The following is an 18,224-nucleotide window of genomic DNA, read 5'->3' as shown; positions in this document are numbered from 1 at the left end:
TATAAGTATACAGATAAACATAATTATAACCTCTTCCTTTTTGGAAATCGGTTACTATCTATATATACAGGATTATTTTTTCACCAGTACAATACATTTTACCACGTCATTGGTATCGATAATAGAGTATATTATTTCACAATTAAAAAAAATATATATATTTTTTTTCATTTTCACAATTACTTAATTTATCCTTTATCCAATCTAATATAAGGTGACAACGGGTGCGGTATGAGGTAAGGGGCGGCGAGGTGAGGTGAGCGATTGGGGTGCGCCGCGCCGTGTGCACGAGTTGCCTCAAATGCGTAATGCATCCACATTTTTTAGTAGTTTAGCGGATAAGTCAAGGGTTTGATATTTTTGTTTCAAATGGGTAGTAACAAAAATCGCTAGTATTTTTTATTTTTGACAACTGGGCCATTCCGGTAGAGACAGCCCTCAACGAGAATTTTTAAAATGAGCATTAGTTACATTTTTTTATTGGAATATAAGTAAAAATATGTGTATTTACTAAAAAAACAACTTTTATCGGTAAAAAATGAAATTCGAATAATTTAGAGCGTTTTTAAACAATATCATCTAAGGGACGCGATGTTTTTTCCCATATTTTTAAATTAAAATAGCGTATATTTCAAATCAATGTTTAGTTGTAGTATAGTTATACAGCAATACGTAGAAATTTTTTGTATAAATTTTGTACACTATTCAATCGTTTTGAGTATTAATTTTGTCAGGCCAATAAGCAACTGAAAATTAAAAAAAAACCGGCCAAGTGCGAGTCGGACTCGCGCACCGAGGGTTCCGACAGCTTAAAGGTATTATAGACCTGAGTATTTGGTATGAATTTCAATTTAATACCTCTACGCGTTTATGAGGAAATGGGTAGTAAGTTTAAAATTATTAAAAAAAATATATTATGTGATGTAACTAAAAATTTATGGTTTTCGTAATTTTTCCTTTATCTATGCTATAAGACGTTGCTTCGTACCAAATTTCAAGATTCTGAGTTCACAGGAAGCACCCTGTAGGTTTTGATTCCCTTGCAAGTGTCGAAAATTTGCGGCATAAACGGCTGTATCTTTTGATTGCGTTGGCTTAGAAGTTTGATTTTTTCACAGCTTCAAGGGACAGTAGACCTGAGTAATTGATATAAATTTCAGCTTCATACCTCCACGCGTTCCTGAGAAAAAGGGTCTTGACAGACGGACGGACGGACAGACGGACAACAAAGTGATCCTATAAGGGTTCCGTTTTTTCCTTTTGAGGTACGGAACCCTAAAAAACTGCAATTGGTGCAGTTTTATTACAAACTTACTAGTATAATTATATGTTCCATGTCGAATATTTTTAAATTTGTTAGAGAATTACGATTTAATTCACCTTTAACATATTTGAGAAATTTGATATTGCGCCCGCGATCGTAGAAATGTTAATAATTTCTAGTACTTAATCAATGATATTCTACTTATACAGATCTGTTACGTTCATACTATTTTCCGGCTTAAATCTCTTCCGAACAACATTGACAAATTTGACAGATAAGTGAAACAAAAGATACGAAATGCCATTTACATAAAAGAGACAGACTTAATAAAAGACGACCCAATTGGGTCGTAGGTATTTCAAGCTTCACAACGCGCGCGGTAGTAACATAATATCTGCTTTGAGTTTTTTATTATTATATCATTGTACATAATACTATATTTTTGTACTATATTATTGTACTTAATAGTATTATAAGGTTATATAAATAAATACTCTTGGCTCGCTAAATAGTGGTTTATTATTAAAATATGACCCAAAATCTATTGAACATAGGTACCTCAGTAATTAAACCGGCTGTATAACATTATACCGACAAATATATATTACAAAAGTACTATTTTCTAGGTAGAAAATTTAATTTAAAAATGATTCAGATCTTTATAACGCATTCCGCAAGACCAAGGAACATGAAATTGCAGTTTTAGTGTATGCTGGGCGTGTAGAAACCTCTGCCTGTGGCGAAACCCGCTCAGGGCGCCACAGACAAGTAAAGACGTAAAAAATAATAACCATAATAATATTTAAATAACCTTGCCTTATTCCCAAGTATCAAAATCATGAAATCCAATAACCATAGACGACAAAGACCAACTTCAGAATAATGCTGCCAGTCGAAATATACCTATGCTGGGTAAGCCAGACTAAAATAATAATTATAAAAATTGTTAATTAAACAAAAAAGAAGGAAGAACAAACGTGTTTTAAGCACTAACAAACATTATTGAATATTTACAATTCAATATTGACATACATTTATTAAAAATGAGACTGGGGGGCTAACATGAAAGGATATTTTTAATTAGCTTTTATTACATAAACAAGCGACGAACAACCGATTATTTAATAACGAACAATCACGAACAAACGGCGAACAAACATTAATGAATATTTATAACTCAATATTAACATAAATTTATTAAAATTTAAAACGGGGGGCTAAGTTAAGAAGATTTTTTTAAATTAAGTTTTGTTACACAAACAAGTGACGAACAAACGATTATTTATAACGAACAATCAAGAACAAACGACGAACAAACATTAATGAATATTTATAACTCAATATTGACATAAATTTATTAAAAGTTAAAATGGGGGGCTAAGTTAAGAGGAAAATTTTAATTAATTTTTATTACACAAACAAGTGACGAACAAACGATTATTTATGACGAACAATCAAAGACAAACGACGAACAAACATTAATGAATATTTATAATTCAATATTGACACAAATTTATTAAAAATTAAAATGCGGGGGCTAACTTAAGAGTTAAAAGCATAATATTTAATTATTTTTTATTAAATGAACAAGTGACGAACAAACGATTATTTATAACGAACAATCAAAAACAAACGACGAACAAACATTATTGAATATTTATAATTCAATATTGTCATAAATTCATTAAAAAATAGAATGAGGGGGCTAACTTAAGATCATAATATTTTAAATTAATTTTTATTTAATAAACAAGTAACGAACAAACGGTTATTTATAACGAACAATCAAGAACAAACGACGAACAAACATTAATGAATATTTAAAACTCAATATTGACATAAATTTATTAAAAATTAAAATGCGGGGGCTAACTTAAGAGTTAAGAGCATATTTAATTATTTTTTATTAAATGAACAAGTGTCGAACCAACGATTAATTATAACGAACAATCAAAAACAAACGACGAACAAACATTATTGAATATTTATAATTCAATATATCATAAATTCATTAAAAAATAGAATGAGGGGGCTAACTTAAGATCATAATATTTTAAATTAATTTTTATTTAATAAGCAAGTAACGAACAAACGGTTATTTATAACGAACAATCAAGAACAAACGACGAACAAACATTAATGAATATTTAAAACTCAATATTGACATTTTATTAAAATTTTTAAATGCGGGGGCTAACTTAAGATCATATTTTAAATTAATTTTTATTAAATAAACAAGTAACGAACACACGATTATTTATAACGAACAATCACGAACAAACGACGAACAAACATTAATGGATATTTATAATTCAATATTAACATAAATACATTAAAAATTAGAATGGGGGGGCTAACTTAAGATCATATTTTAAAACATTTTTTATTAAATAAACTAGTAACGAACAAACGATTATTTATAACGAACAATCACGAACAAACGACGAACAAACGATATACGAGTATAAAAATCAAAAAATTACAAAAAAAATAATCTTGGGGGGCTAACTTCCAGGACCTGTCTATGTTTGAGACTATCTTTTATTTTTCTTAATATGGCACTACGGCTATATAACCATGGCCAGTGTCGAGTATAAATAATGGTTAAGGGCTGATTTTTCAATCGTCAGATAAATTTTATCACTGGAATAAATTTGGCGTTTTGACAGATTTTATATGAAAAAAATGTCTATGTGTCATATTTATTCTTTAGGTAAAAGTTATCTGGCGATTGAAAAATCGGTCCTAAACAAAGTAGGTACTAGACTAGTAATCTGTAGATTCAGAAAAAAAAAGTTTTGCCTTGACGTCACGTCATTTTTGGAAGGCTATGTATGGTCGGAAGAAGCGGCTGATTTTGTTTTTCTAAATTAATTATAAAGTACTGTTAATATCTCGTTAGCGATATATTCAGTTAAGCGTGTAACCGTAGAATTATCGTCGAAGATGTCCTATTCTAACAGTAAGTGCTCCGTTTCGGGTATTTTATGTTTCCATAGCGCGTTCATTTTGTAAATGGAACATGTCCCACAGAGTACACATTCGCGGCCCTGCCGAGGACACAGCGGGGAACGCCGTTGGTTCTGGGCGGTGATCCAAAAGGGAAGACATTTTTGTACACCAACGGCAACTCTGTGATAATACGGGACATCGAGAATCCGGCCATCGCCGATGTGTACACGGAGCACTCCTGCCAAGTGAATGTCGCCAAGTACTCCCCGAGCGGCTTCTACATCGCATCCGGTGGTAAGTACGCATATCAAATTTTCCGATAACACTTCTTGGAATTTGAATTTATAGGCTTAAAGTTGACTCGCGTCCATCACGACTCACGAGGGGCTCGAATCTGAACTTGTATTACTGAGACTATACAGTGTAAAATCTGCTGGATTTCCGCTGAAATATGCACTTTACATAAAAACCCATAGAGTTTGCATTCATTTAAATCTTAAAAGATAACTGAAATTAATTTAATAACTGTAGTTAAAACACTGTACAGACAACCATCAACCACCAACTGTTTTCTTACATTTCAAAGCGTTGACCAAATTAAATTGAATTATACATTGTGTACAACATACAATACAATAAATATATTTATAATAGAAATAATAGGTAATTAGCTAAATCAAACATTGTGTGAGTTAAATGATAGTGGCATATAGTGGGTTTCATTATTGTTTTCCTTATGAACAAATGTAATGTAATGTAATCTTATAACATTCACATATTCATGTTCAAACCGTCACTAAACAAACATTTTTAGTCTTGACGTGTTTTAGTGATGCTGTGTCATCAGTCATCACATATTCATCCAAAAAGCAAAAACAGTCAGAGCTGTAACCCTAAAAGAGTCATTTGTTTATGACCTTGTTGTATATGAAACAATGTTTTTTTTTTTAGGTTTTGATGTTACATTTTACAGCTATTGCTATTGTAGTTTTTTTGCATACCAATCCAGTGTGTAACCCATATTCATACTGTGTTAATATAAAAAGAAAGATGTCTGATTTTGATTGATTTTTTTAGTATCCTAGGATCTTTAAGCCAGTGTTTAAACATCAAAGTAAGGTCCACTAGCGCAGATCCAGGTTAAAGTTAATACGGGTTAAATAGTGCATTATCTCCATTCTTCATATATTTTACGAAAGAGGTAACATTTAATCCGGGGTTAACTTTAACGCAGATCTGCGGCCTGTGGGCCTTACTGTTTTACATTATAACATATAACTCTAGAAGCTTCTTGATGTCCATGGTTCTACTAGGTTTTTTTTGCTACTAGACTTTTTTTCTGCCTTAAAATTAAAAAATTGTCAGCAGATTGTAATGACCAAAAGTTCTGAATGGTTTTTACAGAACCATAAGTACATTTATAGAAAGGCTAGCTGTTGCCCGCGACTTCATCCGCGTTAGCATAGTAGATCGCATCCCAAGTACTTATTATATTTTATTGTACAAAAATATTCAATATACAGAATTGACTTCCCTACGATTTTATTATATATATAATATATATATATATATATATATATATATATATATATATATATATATATATATATATATATATATATATATATATATTTATATATATAATTACGCGAGATTACGCGTGGGACACATATATATATATATATATATATATATATATGTGTCCCACGCGTAATCTCGCTTCGCTTGCGTAATTTAGGAATTTCACGCAACCGTACATTTTGCAGCAAAAAATAGCCTATGTGCCTTCACGTGGTCTATTCTTCATGTTTGCCAAATAACATAAAAATTGTTCCAGTAGTTCATAAGATAATGAGAAATTCCATATAATTTCCCCCGTTTTTTTTACATTTTTATCTATTTCTTCGCTCTTATTAGTTATAGCGTGATAAAATATAGCCTATAGTCTTCCTCGATAAATGGGCTATCTAATGGGCTAACACTGAATTTTTTTTTTAATCGGACCAGTAGTTCCTGAGATTAGCGCGTTCAAATAAGCCCTTTCATATAATTTCCCACGTTTTTTCCACATTTTTCTCTATTTCTTAGTTTCAATTAGTCTTAGCGTGATAAAATATAGCCTATAGCCAGTAAAAGAATTTTTCAAATCGGACCCTACTGGTCCGATTAGCACGTTCATAATATAATATTAGTATAGATAATGTGGTAGGATAAGATAAGGTGAGTCATTAAATAAACTATTAATGAATCATGTATGACATGTAACTTACATAGAGTCAGCTTACACCAAAAATAAGCATTTGAAGGTAAATTATTCAAATTTGGACTAGTAGAATAAAGTCTTCAAGAGAGTCACCAGGTCTTTCTCTCCAAATCCTCGAACCTTAACACGTAACAATACCATTAGATAATTTATTTTCTTAGGAAGGTGTAAGTAAATAAATAAAATAAAAACTCTTTATTCAAACCATTAATGAAACAAATCAGATACAAAGAGGGAAAAAAAAAACAGTTTGAAATGGTGTATACAGTATAAGTAGATCAAACAAAATTTCTGTCGTAATACCTCAATCGTGGGAATAGCAGGCACAATAGATTTTCAATTGTTATGCGACAGCCAGGTGCCGCTTGGGGATGGATGGGTTAACAGTTAACACAACTTGAGCAAATAACATTGTGGTCATCTGTCTTTGAATCAATTTCTCTGATAGAAACCTGTGGGCTGTGTATAGCTTGCTTCACTGTCCCTGGATAACACAATACTCCCAATACTCTTCATCTTTTATTAAAGCTCACAGTTATATTATAATTTATACCCACTGATCTATATATTATATAAAAATGGATTTCAATTGTGTTAGGGGGGTATTACATTATCATTTATATTGGATCATTTTTATGATCATATATAGGATCCAATATATATGATCATTTGATCCTATCTACATATTACATTATCATATTTCATTGATCCTATTTTACGTCATATGTGGTTTCAATAGCCAATGGAGAGCGCTAACGCTGACAGGTATTCACGTCAGGGTTACTAGATCTCAGAGAATTCAATTTGTCAAAAGACATCGTAATTTTTAATATGGCTTGTTTTTTGTTATTTCAGCAAGATTATCCAAGTATATAATTAGAAAAATAATTACATTACATTATTTGAAACATATTAACGAACAAGAAATTAAAAACTCTTTTTTATATTAAATAACTGGCTACACCTATTTCTATGACCGTATTGGATCCAATCTCTCAGCAAATGTCAAAAATCTATGATCAAGGAAGAAATGAATCATGTCTATATTACATTATCCAATATCATTGACTCAATGATCTCGGATCCAATATATATGATAATCTAATATCCCCCTTAGTAACACTAAGGCCAGTATAAGTAGTCCATACTCAAGATGCATCTCGGTCTCAAGACACGGTTTAGGCTCTGTGATTTTTTGGCTGTCAAAATTTGGACCAATCACAGAGCCGAACCGCGTCTTGAGACCGGGTCGCATCTTAAGTACTGACTATTTATACCGGCCTAAAACTCGAAAACGGCTAAACGGATTGAGCTAATTTTAGCCTTAAAATATTCGTAGAAGTCCAGGGAAGTGACACGAAGTTCGCCGGGACAGCTAGTATATAATATAAATGTCAAAGAAGGGCCATAAAATTCGTTTATCGCGCACATTTCTCCAGAATAAAAGTATCCTATGTCCTTTCGCGGGACTCAAAGTATCTCCATACCAAATTTCAGCAAAATCGGTACAGCAGTTTGGACGTAAGTAACAGACGGACAGACGCACTTTCGCATTTGTGATATTAAACATAGTACCTAGTACTAGATGGCGCCGATAAACGAATTTTGGCTCAACGGAGTTCCGTTGAGCCAAAATTCGTTTATCGGCGATAAATTATCGCGCACATTTTTCTGGGATAAAAAGTATCCTATGTCCTTTCTCGGGACTCAAAGTATCATGCCAAACAGCAAAATCGGTTCAGCGGATTAGGCGTGAAGAGAAGAGGTAACAGACGGACAGACACACTTTCGCATATTTTATAATATACTTTGTAGTACTTATTGATTAGTACGGATATTGTATTCTACCATAGAAAATAGAAGAAAAGAAGGAAAGTACATAATCTTATGTCTTTAAACGAGCAATGGGCATTGTCCAAAAAAAATCACATGTACTTTTTATATTTTTTTTCGTTAAAATAGGGTACTTTAAGAATATAAGTTAAATAATTTTGAAATACATTGGCTAGTTTTTTCTCAATAAATTTTTAAAGTTTCGCTCTGACGTCATCATCGGCCGCCGATTGACCTTTGCATGTTTTAAATTTCCTTTCAATCTTATTTATAATGGCTGGTTCGTCAAATGCAAGTTCTCATTATGTGAAAGCTGATACGAGAAGCTTACCAAAAGTTCGAAACGTAATGTTGGACGAATTTATTGCTAATTTAACGCCATTGAAGGTCAAACAAAGGTTAAACGTATTTGTTCAAAAATATAAGTAACTAATGGGTTATTTTTTTGTTTATATACAGAAAAACGATAACTGACCTTATTCCTAGAAATGTTTTTGTAATGAGCAAAATAAAAAAAAAATGGACAATCCCCATTCTAGTATATACAGGGTGTAACAAAAATAAGTGATAATACTTTAGAGTGTGTAAGTGTTCCTTGTAGAGAGTTCACTGTACCTACTTCTCATCTGTGCCAAATAACAGAAAAATTGCTCCAGTAGTTCGTGAGATAAGCCCTTTCAAATAATTTCCCCCCGTCTTTTACACACTTTTCTCTATTTCTTCGTTCCTATTACTATTAGCGTGATAAAATATAGCCTATAGCCTTCCTTGATAAATGGGCTATCTAACAGTGAAATAATTTTTCAAATCGGACCGGTAGTTCCTGAGATTAGCGCGTTCAAACAAACAAACAAACAAACTCTTACCAATTATAATATTAGTATAGATTGGAATCTCGGAATCGGCTCCAACGATTTTCATGAAATTTAGTATATAGGGGGTTTCGGGGGCGATAAATCGATCTAGCTAGGAATCATTTTTAGAAAATCTCATTTTATTCGTGTTTTATCGAATACCGAGCAAAACTCGGACAAATAGCTAGTGCTCTCTTTATGCGACACTACGTTGATGTAATGCTAGGCGAGGGATGTTGCATAATTACAATATTTGATAATATCGTGTTATTGTAAAAAGTTGTGATTCGGATTTAGCGGTGATAATCTCCGGAGTTGGCGCGCGGCCAACTGGAGCGAGACATTGTATAGCGACTAACTAGCTGTAACGCGCGGTTGTCTTGATGTGGTGGAGCCGACCGTGACGGCCGACGGGGTGACGCGTCGCCACCACTCCAGTAAAAACTACAATAATTATCTGACTCCTGCAGGCTTAGCATAACAACATTAGAAACGGAAAACGATGGATACACTGACAGATTTTGGAGACAAAATTGAGGATTTCCTTTGTCTGTCTCTATTCTTCCGTAGAAAGAAACATCTTATTTGGTGACCATGCTAAGCCTGCTGTAGATCCTGTAGGTCTGCAGGAGTCACAGTCATATAAACCTTCAAAGTTCCCTGAAATTCCACGAGTATTTCAAGACTAAAATTAGACTAAAATACTGGAAATGTTACACGACGCCGGTCTATAAGTGTACAGTATAGATTCCCGATTGTTTACTTATAGCAACATGCCAAAGATTTTTGCGCCTCGTATAACACAAAATATTAGCTTTCATTGCTTCATTCCTTGCCCACCAAATGTAGGCGACAACGCAGATATTTCTCTTAATGGTTACTTGGCCTGTAAATATAAAAATATAAGTAAGTAGCAAATAAAAACCAAAAAATTATGTTTATAGCCTGTATACTTAATAGTAAAAATGGTAAGCTAAGTAATCGAACCTCTGGAAGATCATCACTAACAATTTCCCCTGGGGTCGAAAGGACAGCGTTTCGACTTTCGAGGCAACCACTGGTCATTGTCCATTGATGACTTCAAAAGAAGTGCCAACATTGTATAAGTAGTTCATTTCTTTTCTCTATGTCTTTGCCGACCACATTCTTGCTATCTAAAGGCCCTCTAGTTTTTATTATTCGTAGGCTCTCTATCTACTTTTGGAACTTCGACTAACACAGTAGATCCAACATCAATATTTTTGAATTAAGTACATGTAGGAGCTGCTTACTCGACTCCTTTTTGTGCTATGATAGATGATTGTTGAATTGAAAGTCCTTGATATAAAAATGATAATATATTGATTGAATGCTATTGCTAGTAAATGAGTGCGCGATTGATGACGGCTTGTAGCGAACTGCCTGAGAGTATGCACTGGCCGGGACTACGGGAAAATTATGTAGGATCAGCAATGCTCCCGGGCCACAAGATGATGATGGTGATACAAGGTGATAGACAATAAGTCCTTAAACTAACTTAATGCTAATACATTATTTGTCGTCGACACAAAAGAGTGAAGTACGGGCGAAGTGCCCCGACTTTGCCTGCTAGGGCCACACACTTTGTTATCACTAATAGATTGCACTTCTTTAAAACACTGATCACTTTTTGATTGCTGGGGCATCACTATAATACTTCCGCGAGAAGTCATCTCTATTCCTTCAGCCTCCCTTTGCATTGGAGGCGCTGCTCTTACAACAAATGCTCTGCATAATGATTTCTTCGGTTTACGCGAGTATCACTCATTATATTACAAGGTTCAAACACTTACGGATTTTGTCGCGGAGCACTTTGATTAATCCCGACGTTTCGGCTAATTTACAGCGGCCGTGGGCACGGACTGAGGTGACAGGCGTCCAATTTATTGAAGTTCTTCAACTACCCGAAGATTCATCAATTTTTGTTGGCGTTCCGATCTACGCAGAACGAACTCACTGTCATGAAGCCGAGGTTTCCTAGATTTGTGCTTTAGCTTATTTATCACTGGGTCCCAACTAGATGGCAGCACCCAACCATCTTCGCGGTTAAAATTAGGGTGTTTTTTAATTTCAATGGCCTCGCGTATCATTCTTGGGCGGTATCTTGCTTCTTTTGCCAGTACTTGTGGCTTATCAAATCTTATGTAATGGCTAGGTTGATCCAGTGTGTGTTCACAAATTGCGGACTTGGTGTTCCTACGGTGTTTGACATCTGCAATGTGTTTTTTTTTTTTATTATAAAATTGGGGCCGTCTATGGACTGTTCGTCCATATCCTTTTTTTGTTATTTTATTATTTAGATTTTTCGCACCAAGAATAATTGAAATAATATTATAAATTTTAATTAATTGTGGTCCATCACGCCATGGACACTTTTTTTTTAATTATTATTATTTTTTTTTAATATATATGTGTATATATATATATATTTAATAGAATAGAGTATAATATGTTAAACATATAAAATATATATATATATATATATATATATATATATTGTTTTATAAATTGCATAATAATAATATTAATGTTTTGAACGGTGAGGTCCCAGTCGGTGTGGCGGCCAGTAGATCCGACATTTTCCGATTTCCTTAGATTTTATTGTGACATTGGCTTGGTGGAGAGGTGTCACTCAAGCTGGGTGGAGTTTCTAGGTTGTTAAAAAGATATCGTTCTGTGTCGAATCTACCCGCTATGTGGCTTAGGACTTTATCGTTCCTGTCTTTTATAGCCATTTTTATATTATAATCTTTTATGTGTTCGGTTGACACCTCCGTGGCTCTTTTTATGAAGCTTGCCACAGCGTCTCCATCAGTGTCAGTGTAATAGACACAGGTGTTTGTGTGCCGGGATATAGCTACAACTGCATGAGGTACGTTATCATGGATTGCCAGCTTTCGGGACTTGGTCTGTATGATGATCACCGAAGGACTCGTTAATCTCTGAGCTTCATGGATTGTGAGGACGCGAGAGTCCGTTCCCGATCCATAGCCTGTATTAGTGAGGGCTGCTTTCTCCTCTTGTGTGTGGACAAGATACAGGGTATTTGGATCGGTTTTAGGTATTCTCGCTCCTGTATACTTCATTAGCTTTAGGGACCGCACAATTTCCTTCGATGAATAGATGTTATTATAGACCATGTTTAAGGCGTATGCCACATCCATAGGGCTCCTGTGTGTGCAAGACAACTCCTGGGTGATGCTGGTTACCAGGTTTGGACGAGTGTAATTAAGTTTAATGAGGTTTTCACGCTCTATAAACGGAATTGGATCCTCAGATTTTGTGATAAATTTGAGTGTTCCCGTGCGTTTTGTCTCATCCTCGTCCAGAACCACGAGTCCGCAGTCGGCACTTAATGCCGCCATATACTGCCCTGTCATCGCCCCGGCAATTATTGTGGAGGTGACATTGTCGTATATGGCAGCTTTTGCATCCTCGAGTCTCACTTCTAACAGCTTTTGATTTTTCCGCTGATAGGCCTGCATGATCTTATTGCAGGTCAAGAGCTTTATGGTCTTGTTTGCTCTTATTATCGCCTGGAACTCGAGGAAGGCATTTATTATATGATCTTCGGGGTTCTGGGCCAGTCTGAGTTTTGGCGGGAGCTCTTTTGTTTTTATTTGCCGGTGTTTGTGTAGATGGTTCCCTCAAAAAAGCCTCCATTGCTAAAGCCTGCCGATTTGTTTGTGACGAAGCCTTGATCCGAGAAAGGGTGTTTTTATCCTCGATCATTCTTTCACGATGAAGTACTTTTTTGATGGATCCCACAAACGCTTTTAATTTGGCCATTGAGTTTAGAGACTTCTTAATTTCATTTTTATCTCTCTCTTTCTCATCCTCTTTTTTGTCCTCCCGTGATGCTTGGAGTCGTCATCTGCAATGTGTTCCTTGATACGGGTTTTGATGGCCCTTTTGGTTTGCCCTATATAAGAGAGGTCACAATCACAGTCGAGTTTGTAGATTCCTGCATCTTGAAGGGGTAAGTTGCATTTCACTGATGGTAAACATTGGCTGATCTTTTTGGGCGGCTTAAATTGTTTTTATTGAAGCTTTCCTTAGAATGTAGCTAACTTTATCAGTGACTCCCTTTATAAATGGTAACACTGCAGGTAATCTCTACAGTACTTAACTGTGCTGGGTGATGATGCTCTGCATTTCCATAGTAACAATGATCAAATAATCAAAAATCAAAATTAACGCTGCAATGACATAAATTGCGGTATAATGATGAATGTCATGATCCGAAAAGCTTTCTAGTGTTAATCGTTGCTTTAAATCGTCTAGTTGCTTCTGTAAGGCATGTATGTTCTCTCTGTTCAGCTGACTCGTTATAATTAGCGTCTGATGATGATTCAGAGAAGGACACGTTAAAAAGATGATTGATTGGAGCGATATCCCCGAAGTAAACCTGAGGATTTACTCGTAACATACTACTGGCGTCTTTGTGCGAGTGAACAGAAAAGTTCTTTGACTTAAGCAAGCATCCTTGTTTGACGCTAAACAATCCTGACTGTGATAATTGCGCAGAGCTTATTTCATCATCGCAAAGTATGTTTGAGGAGCAGTAGTCCCAACAGAAATAGAAATATGTATTGATCCTGTGAGTGTCGATCCACATGTTATCACACCCATCGGTGCTGTATCTAAGACAACTTTTAGTCACTTTGTTTCTCCTGCATAGACTCTCGTTACCTTTAAGTTGATATTCCGCTTTACTGACGCGACATAACATATTTTCTGAGTGTTGATTGAAACAAAGGAGCAACTCCGTTTCTGTCATGGTAATGAAAATGTCCTTCTTTAAATTAATTGCTAAATATTTTCATATTATTATTATTAAATATTTTCCAATGAGAGTGATGCTTTTCATCGCGTTATTTGCTTTACGGGAATAGTATACAATTCGTACAACTAGTACGAGTCGCTGGCTATGAACGTGAGAGTTAAAAATCATTTTTTTGTTATTATACCTATGATTTAAAATATTCCAACACGTAGTGTAATTGTCAGAGGAAATATTAAGATGTTTTTTTTTTTTTTTTATGAAATAAGGGGGCAAACGAGCAAACGGGTCACCTGATGGAAAGCAACTTCCGTCGCCCATGGACACTCGCAGCATCAGTAGAGCTACAAGTGCGTTGCCGGCCTTTTAAGAGGGAATAGGGTAATAGGGGAGGGTAGGAAAGGGAATAGGGGATAGTAGGGTAGGGAATAGGGTAGGGGATTGGGCCTCCGGATGCTGGATGAGGCTCCTGACTTTAGTTTTTAAGAACTGTATTTTTGCGCACTATACAATGACGGGTTACTATGAATCGTCTCTGTAAATAAATCTTTAAAAGAAGTCCACTGATTATAAGTGTCATTGAAAACTGGTATTTCTTTTTGAGGGGTTGACCATAACTTCCGGTTGATAGCCTTGACTACGTCATTGTACTCGGTTTCTGTCTGATAATAATATGTTTGCTCATATTCCAAATTCCTACCCCCTAGCTCACCGTCTATCTCCCAGTGTAGAGAGTCTATTGCTGTCCAGCGAGACTGAATATTCCGGAGTAAATGATCAAATTCTCATTTTTCGGTGATTAAATCAAGAGAGATGTTTGTTGTCGTGTGTCGAAAAGCCTTAAAATTACAATTCTGATGTCTTAATAATTCGTGTGTTTTGCTGTTGATACCGTGAGACTGAGTCCCGGGCAACGGTGATGGCTGGCGGGACGCTGCTGCGTCTGCCAGAGGTGTCGCAGGCCTAATTAGCGGGGTGGACGGGCCAGCCCTCGCCGGAGCCAGCGGCTGATAATTTGCTATGGCAGACGGAATCTGCTAAAATCTCTTGCCGTCTCGAATTGATTGTTCTTAAAATAAGTAAACGACTGGGCATACTTGTACGTGCTCAATTTTTTATGATTAATTTCGATTTCTGCCCAGTATTGATCTAAGACGTCTAATTTCGCCTGAATGTAGTCCGGCGTATTCTGGTCGGCGCCATCCTTTTTAAAATTCGTGTATGATTGCTCAACACGCGTCACCAGCTGCTGCTGGTTCGCCAATAGTTCCTCCACACTCGACATGGTTTGAATCGAGAAATGTGGTGTAAAATTAGAAAGATCTTTCTTTCTAATTTTACACCACTTAGATGTTTAGAGTGGATTCTCGTCCGAATATTTGAGCCTCAAAAAGGTTTCGTGGTACAGCCTCCCACATATTATGATATGAGGCTGTACCACGAAACCGATAACGATGAGTCATATGACATAAGATGACATAATATCCTTCGTCATTGTTTTTTGTTGACTCTCCACAGATTACGTGTGTGATACGTTTACAAAGGTGACGTCGCGTTAAAGTAAAAAACCGTGTTGGATATGTTTTATATAGAAAACAAGAAATGGAACAGCAAGAAATGGAAAGGGCTTAAGCAACAAAATGGTTTTTGTCGCGTAATTTAAAAACCATAAATATATTTCATATAAGCCATTGTTACGGAGCAGTTACATTAGTTTATTATGATGGCTGCCCACGAGATAAAGATTGAAACAGCAAAAGAGAAATTCATATACAACCACTATCTAGAAGAGAAGGCTGCACGTGAAAAACTACAGTGCCTAGTAAAAGATCTCCAAGATCAAATAGAAAAACTTCAAGAACAACTGAAAAAAGTACAAGTGGAAAAAGACAAATCTCCTAGCCAACGTCGTGTCATCAAGGCCCCTCCTGTCGATGTTGATTATGAGACGGATGCAGAGGAGCTAGCCAAAGAAACTGAGTGGGTCCGACAAAAAAGCAGAAAGAAGCGAAAGCTTAACGTTTCACTACAACACTACAACAGCTAGAATCAGTCTAGTAAAGAGCCAAAAGAAGAAAAAGTTAAGAAAGTGCCCCAACCACCACCCATAATTAACGAAAATGTCAAGAGCTACCAAGAATTCTATGACTTACTCATGACGAGCATACCTACCGTTACGTTTACTGCAAAAATGCTATTACTAAGTTGCTTCGGCAAAATGAGCTCTTATGGTACTCATATGTGAATAAGCAAGACAGACCAATACGAGTCGTTGCGAAAAATTTACATTCTTCATGTTTGCCAGAGAGAATTGTGGAGGACCTAAAATCAAAAGGTTATAAGATCCAGGAAGCGGTAAATAAACTTAGCTGGAGAAATAAATTACCATTAAATATGTTCGTGCTTTCATTTGAGAAGGACATAAATAAAATATATCACATAAAATCAGTGCTAGGTTGCAAAGTGGATATCCAACCATTGAAGACCACAAAACTGATACCACAATGCAAGAGATGTCAGGCTTATGGCCACACACAAAAATACTGCTGAAAAGAACCCAGATGCGTAAAGTGCACGGGTAAACACTTAACTAAGGATTGCCAGAAACCAGCTGAGGCAAAACCAAAATGCGTTCACTGTGGCGAAGCTCATCCAGCCAACTACAACTACAGAGGCTGTGTTGTGGCTAAAGAGCTTCAAAACATGAAATTAAGAGCAATGAAGAAGAAAGGGCCGACAAACATTACAACCTCTACTCAGTCAGCAGGTAAAACTGATACTTCAAAGTAACAAAGTCGTTAAAAATATTACTTTTGCGCAAATGGCTAAAGTAAATAAGAACCATCAACCACAGCCTGAGCTTAGCACAAATACGGATGAAAAATTAAGCAAAATTCTCGATTTAATGACCTCATTTGATCACAGACTAAAAAAACTGGAAAGTAGCGCTAACATCGCTACTCACTCGCAGAAATCGAATCTCACGCTTGTAAATAAAAACACGGACTGGGAGAGCTTTAAGTCAGATTTAGAAAATATCATAAACCTGAAGGTTCCTCTTAAGACTCCAGAGCAATTGGATCTAGATGTTAGAGAATTTGTAAAAAACATCCAAAATTGTGCGTGGAATAATACACCAATCACTAGCAGAAAAGTAAAAGGAAATTGCTACCCAATAGAAATAAGGAAACTTATAGTAGAGAAAAGGAAAATGCGAAGGAAGTGGCAAGCGTCCAGATGCCCTAATATAAAAATGAGCTTAATAATCTCACGAAAAAACTGAGGCGGGAAATCATAAAGTTCAACGATAACAGTATGAACACATATCTCTCTCATCTAACTAATGATCATTCAACAGAATACTCTTTATGGAAAGCTACAAAAAGACTTGAGAAGCCCATTGCCCAAATACCTCCCATCAAAACAGCAAATGGAAACTGGGCTATAAGCAGTGAACATAAAGCAGCTACGTTTGCAGATCATCTAGAAAAAATCTTCCAACCAAATATAGAATTAGAGCAACAATCTAGCTTAGAAGAAAATTTTGAAGATTTATCGTCGGATAAGCCTAATATAAAACTTGTCACCCCAAGGGAAGTCAAAAGTGAGATAAAAAAGCTTAGCCTGAAAAAAACCCCTGGATTCGATCTTATCACAGGAGAAGTTTTGCGAAACTTGCCACCAAAGGCAATAGTAAAACTAACTACGCACATAAATGCCGCATTAAGACTCAAATACGTACCTGATATGTGGAAAGTAGCAGAAGTCATAATGCTACCAAAACCTGGAAAACCATCACACGAAACAAAATCTTACAGGCCAATCTCTCTATTATCTATTATATCTTAACTATTTGAGGAATTGTGAATGTACCAGGGTGCATTCACAATTCCTCTGAGTACTTTGTTCTGGAATCTTTGTATCATCATGGTATTAGTCTTTTTGGTACAGCCCCATAGCTGAATACCATAAGTCCATACGGGCATAAGGACTTGCTTATACAAGAGTATTTTGTTACTGATGGATAGGGATGACTCTTTCCCAATCAGCCAGTACATTTTCCTATAGCGAAGCTCCAACTCTTCGCGCTTCTTTTTGACATGAGCTTTCCAGCGAAGCTTTGCGTCCAGGGTCATGCCGAGATATTTGGCGATGTTTTCGTGCGGTATTGCAGTATTGTTAATGAATACCGGGTTATAGTTTGGTCTTTTATTCGTAAAATCAACATGAACTGATTTTGTTTCATTTAGCTTTATT

At 35.7% G+C, this 18,224-nt stretch overlaps 1 protein-coding gene across 1 annotated transcript in view; it reads left to right on the top strand.

The window, feature by feature from the left end:
• The first annotated feature begins 4,082 nt into the window (after window positions 1-4,082).
• LOC121736086 (actin-interacting protein 1) overlaps window positions 4,083-18,224 on the top strand; it is a 111,033-nt gene continuing 96,891 nt past the window's right edge. Inside the window, exons 1-2 of the mRNA XM_042127146.1 lie at window positions 4,083-4,226; window positions 4,298-4,510. Of these exons, the coding sequence (XP_041983080.1) occupies window positions 4,211-4,226; window positions 4,298-4,510 (229 nt within the window). The 5' untranslated portion in view covers window positions 4,083-4,210. The remainder of the gene's footprint in view (window positions 4,227-4,297; window positions 4,511-18,224) is intronic.

Source organism: Aricia agestis, chromosome 18 (genome assembly GCF_905147365.1).
Source record: "Aricia agestis chromosome 18, ilAriAges1.1, whole genome shotgun sequence".
NCBI classification, from domain to species: domain Eukaryota; kingdom Metazoa; phylum Arthropoda; class Insecta; order Lepidoptera; family Lycaenidae; genus Aricia; species Aricia agestis.
This window is presented reverse-complemented; position numbering and strand designations above follow the sequence as displayed.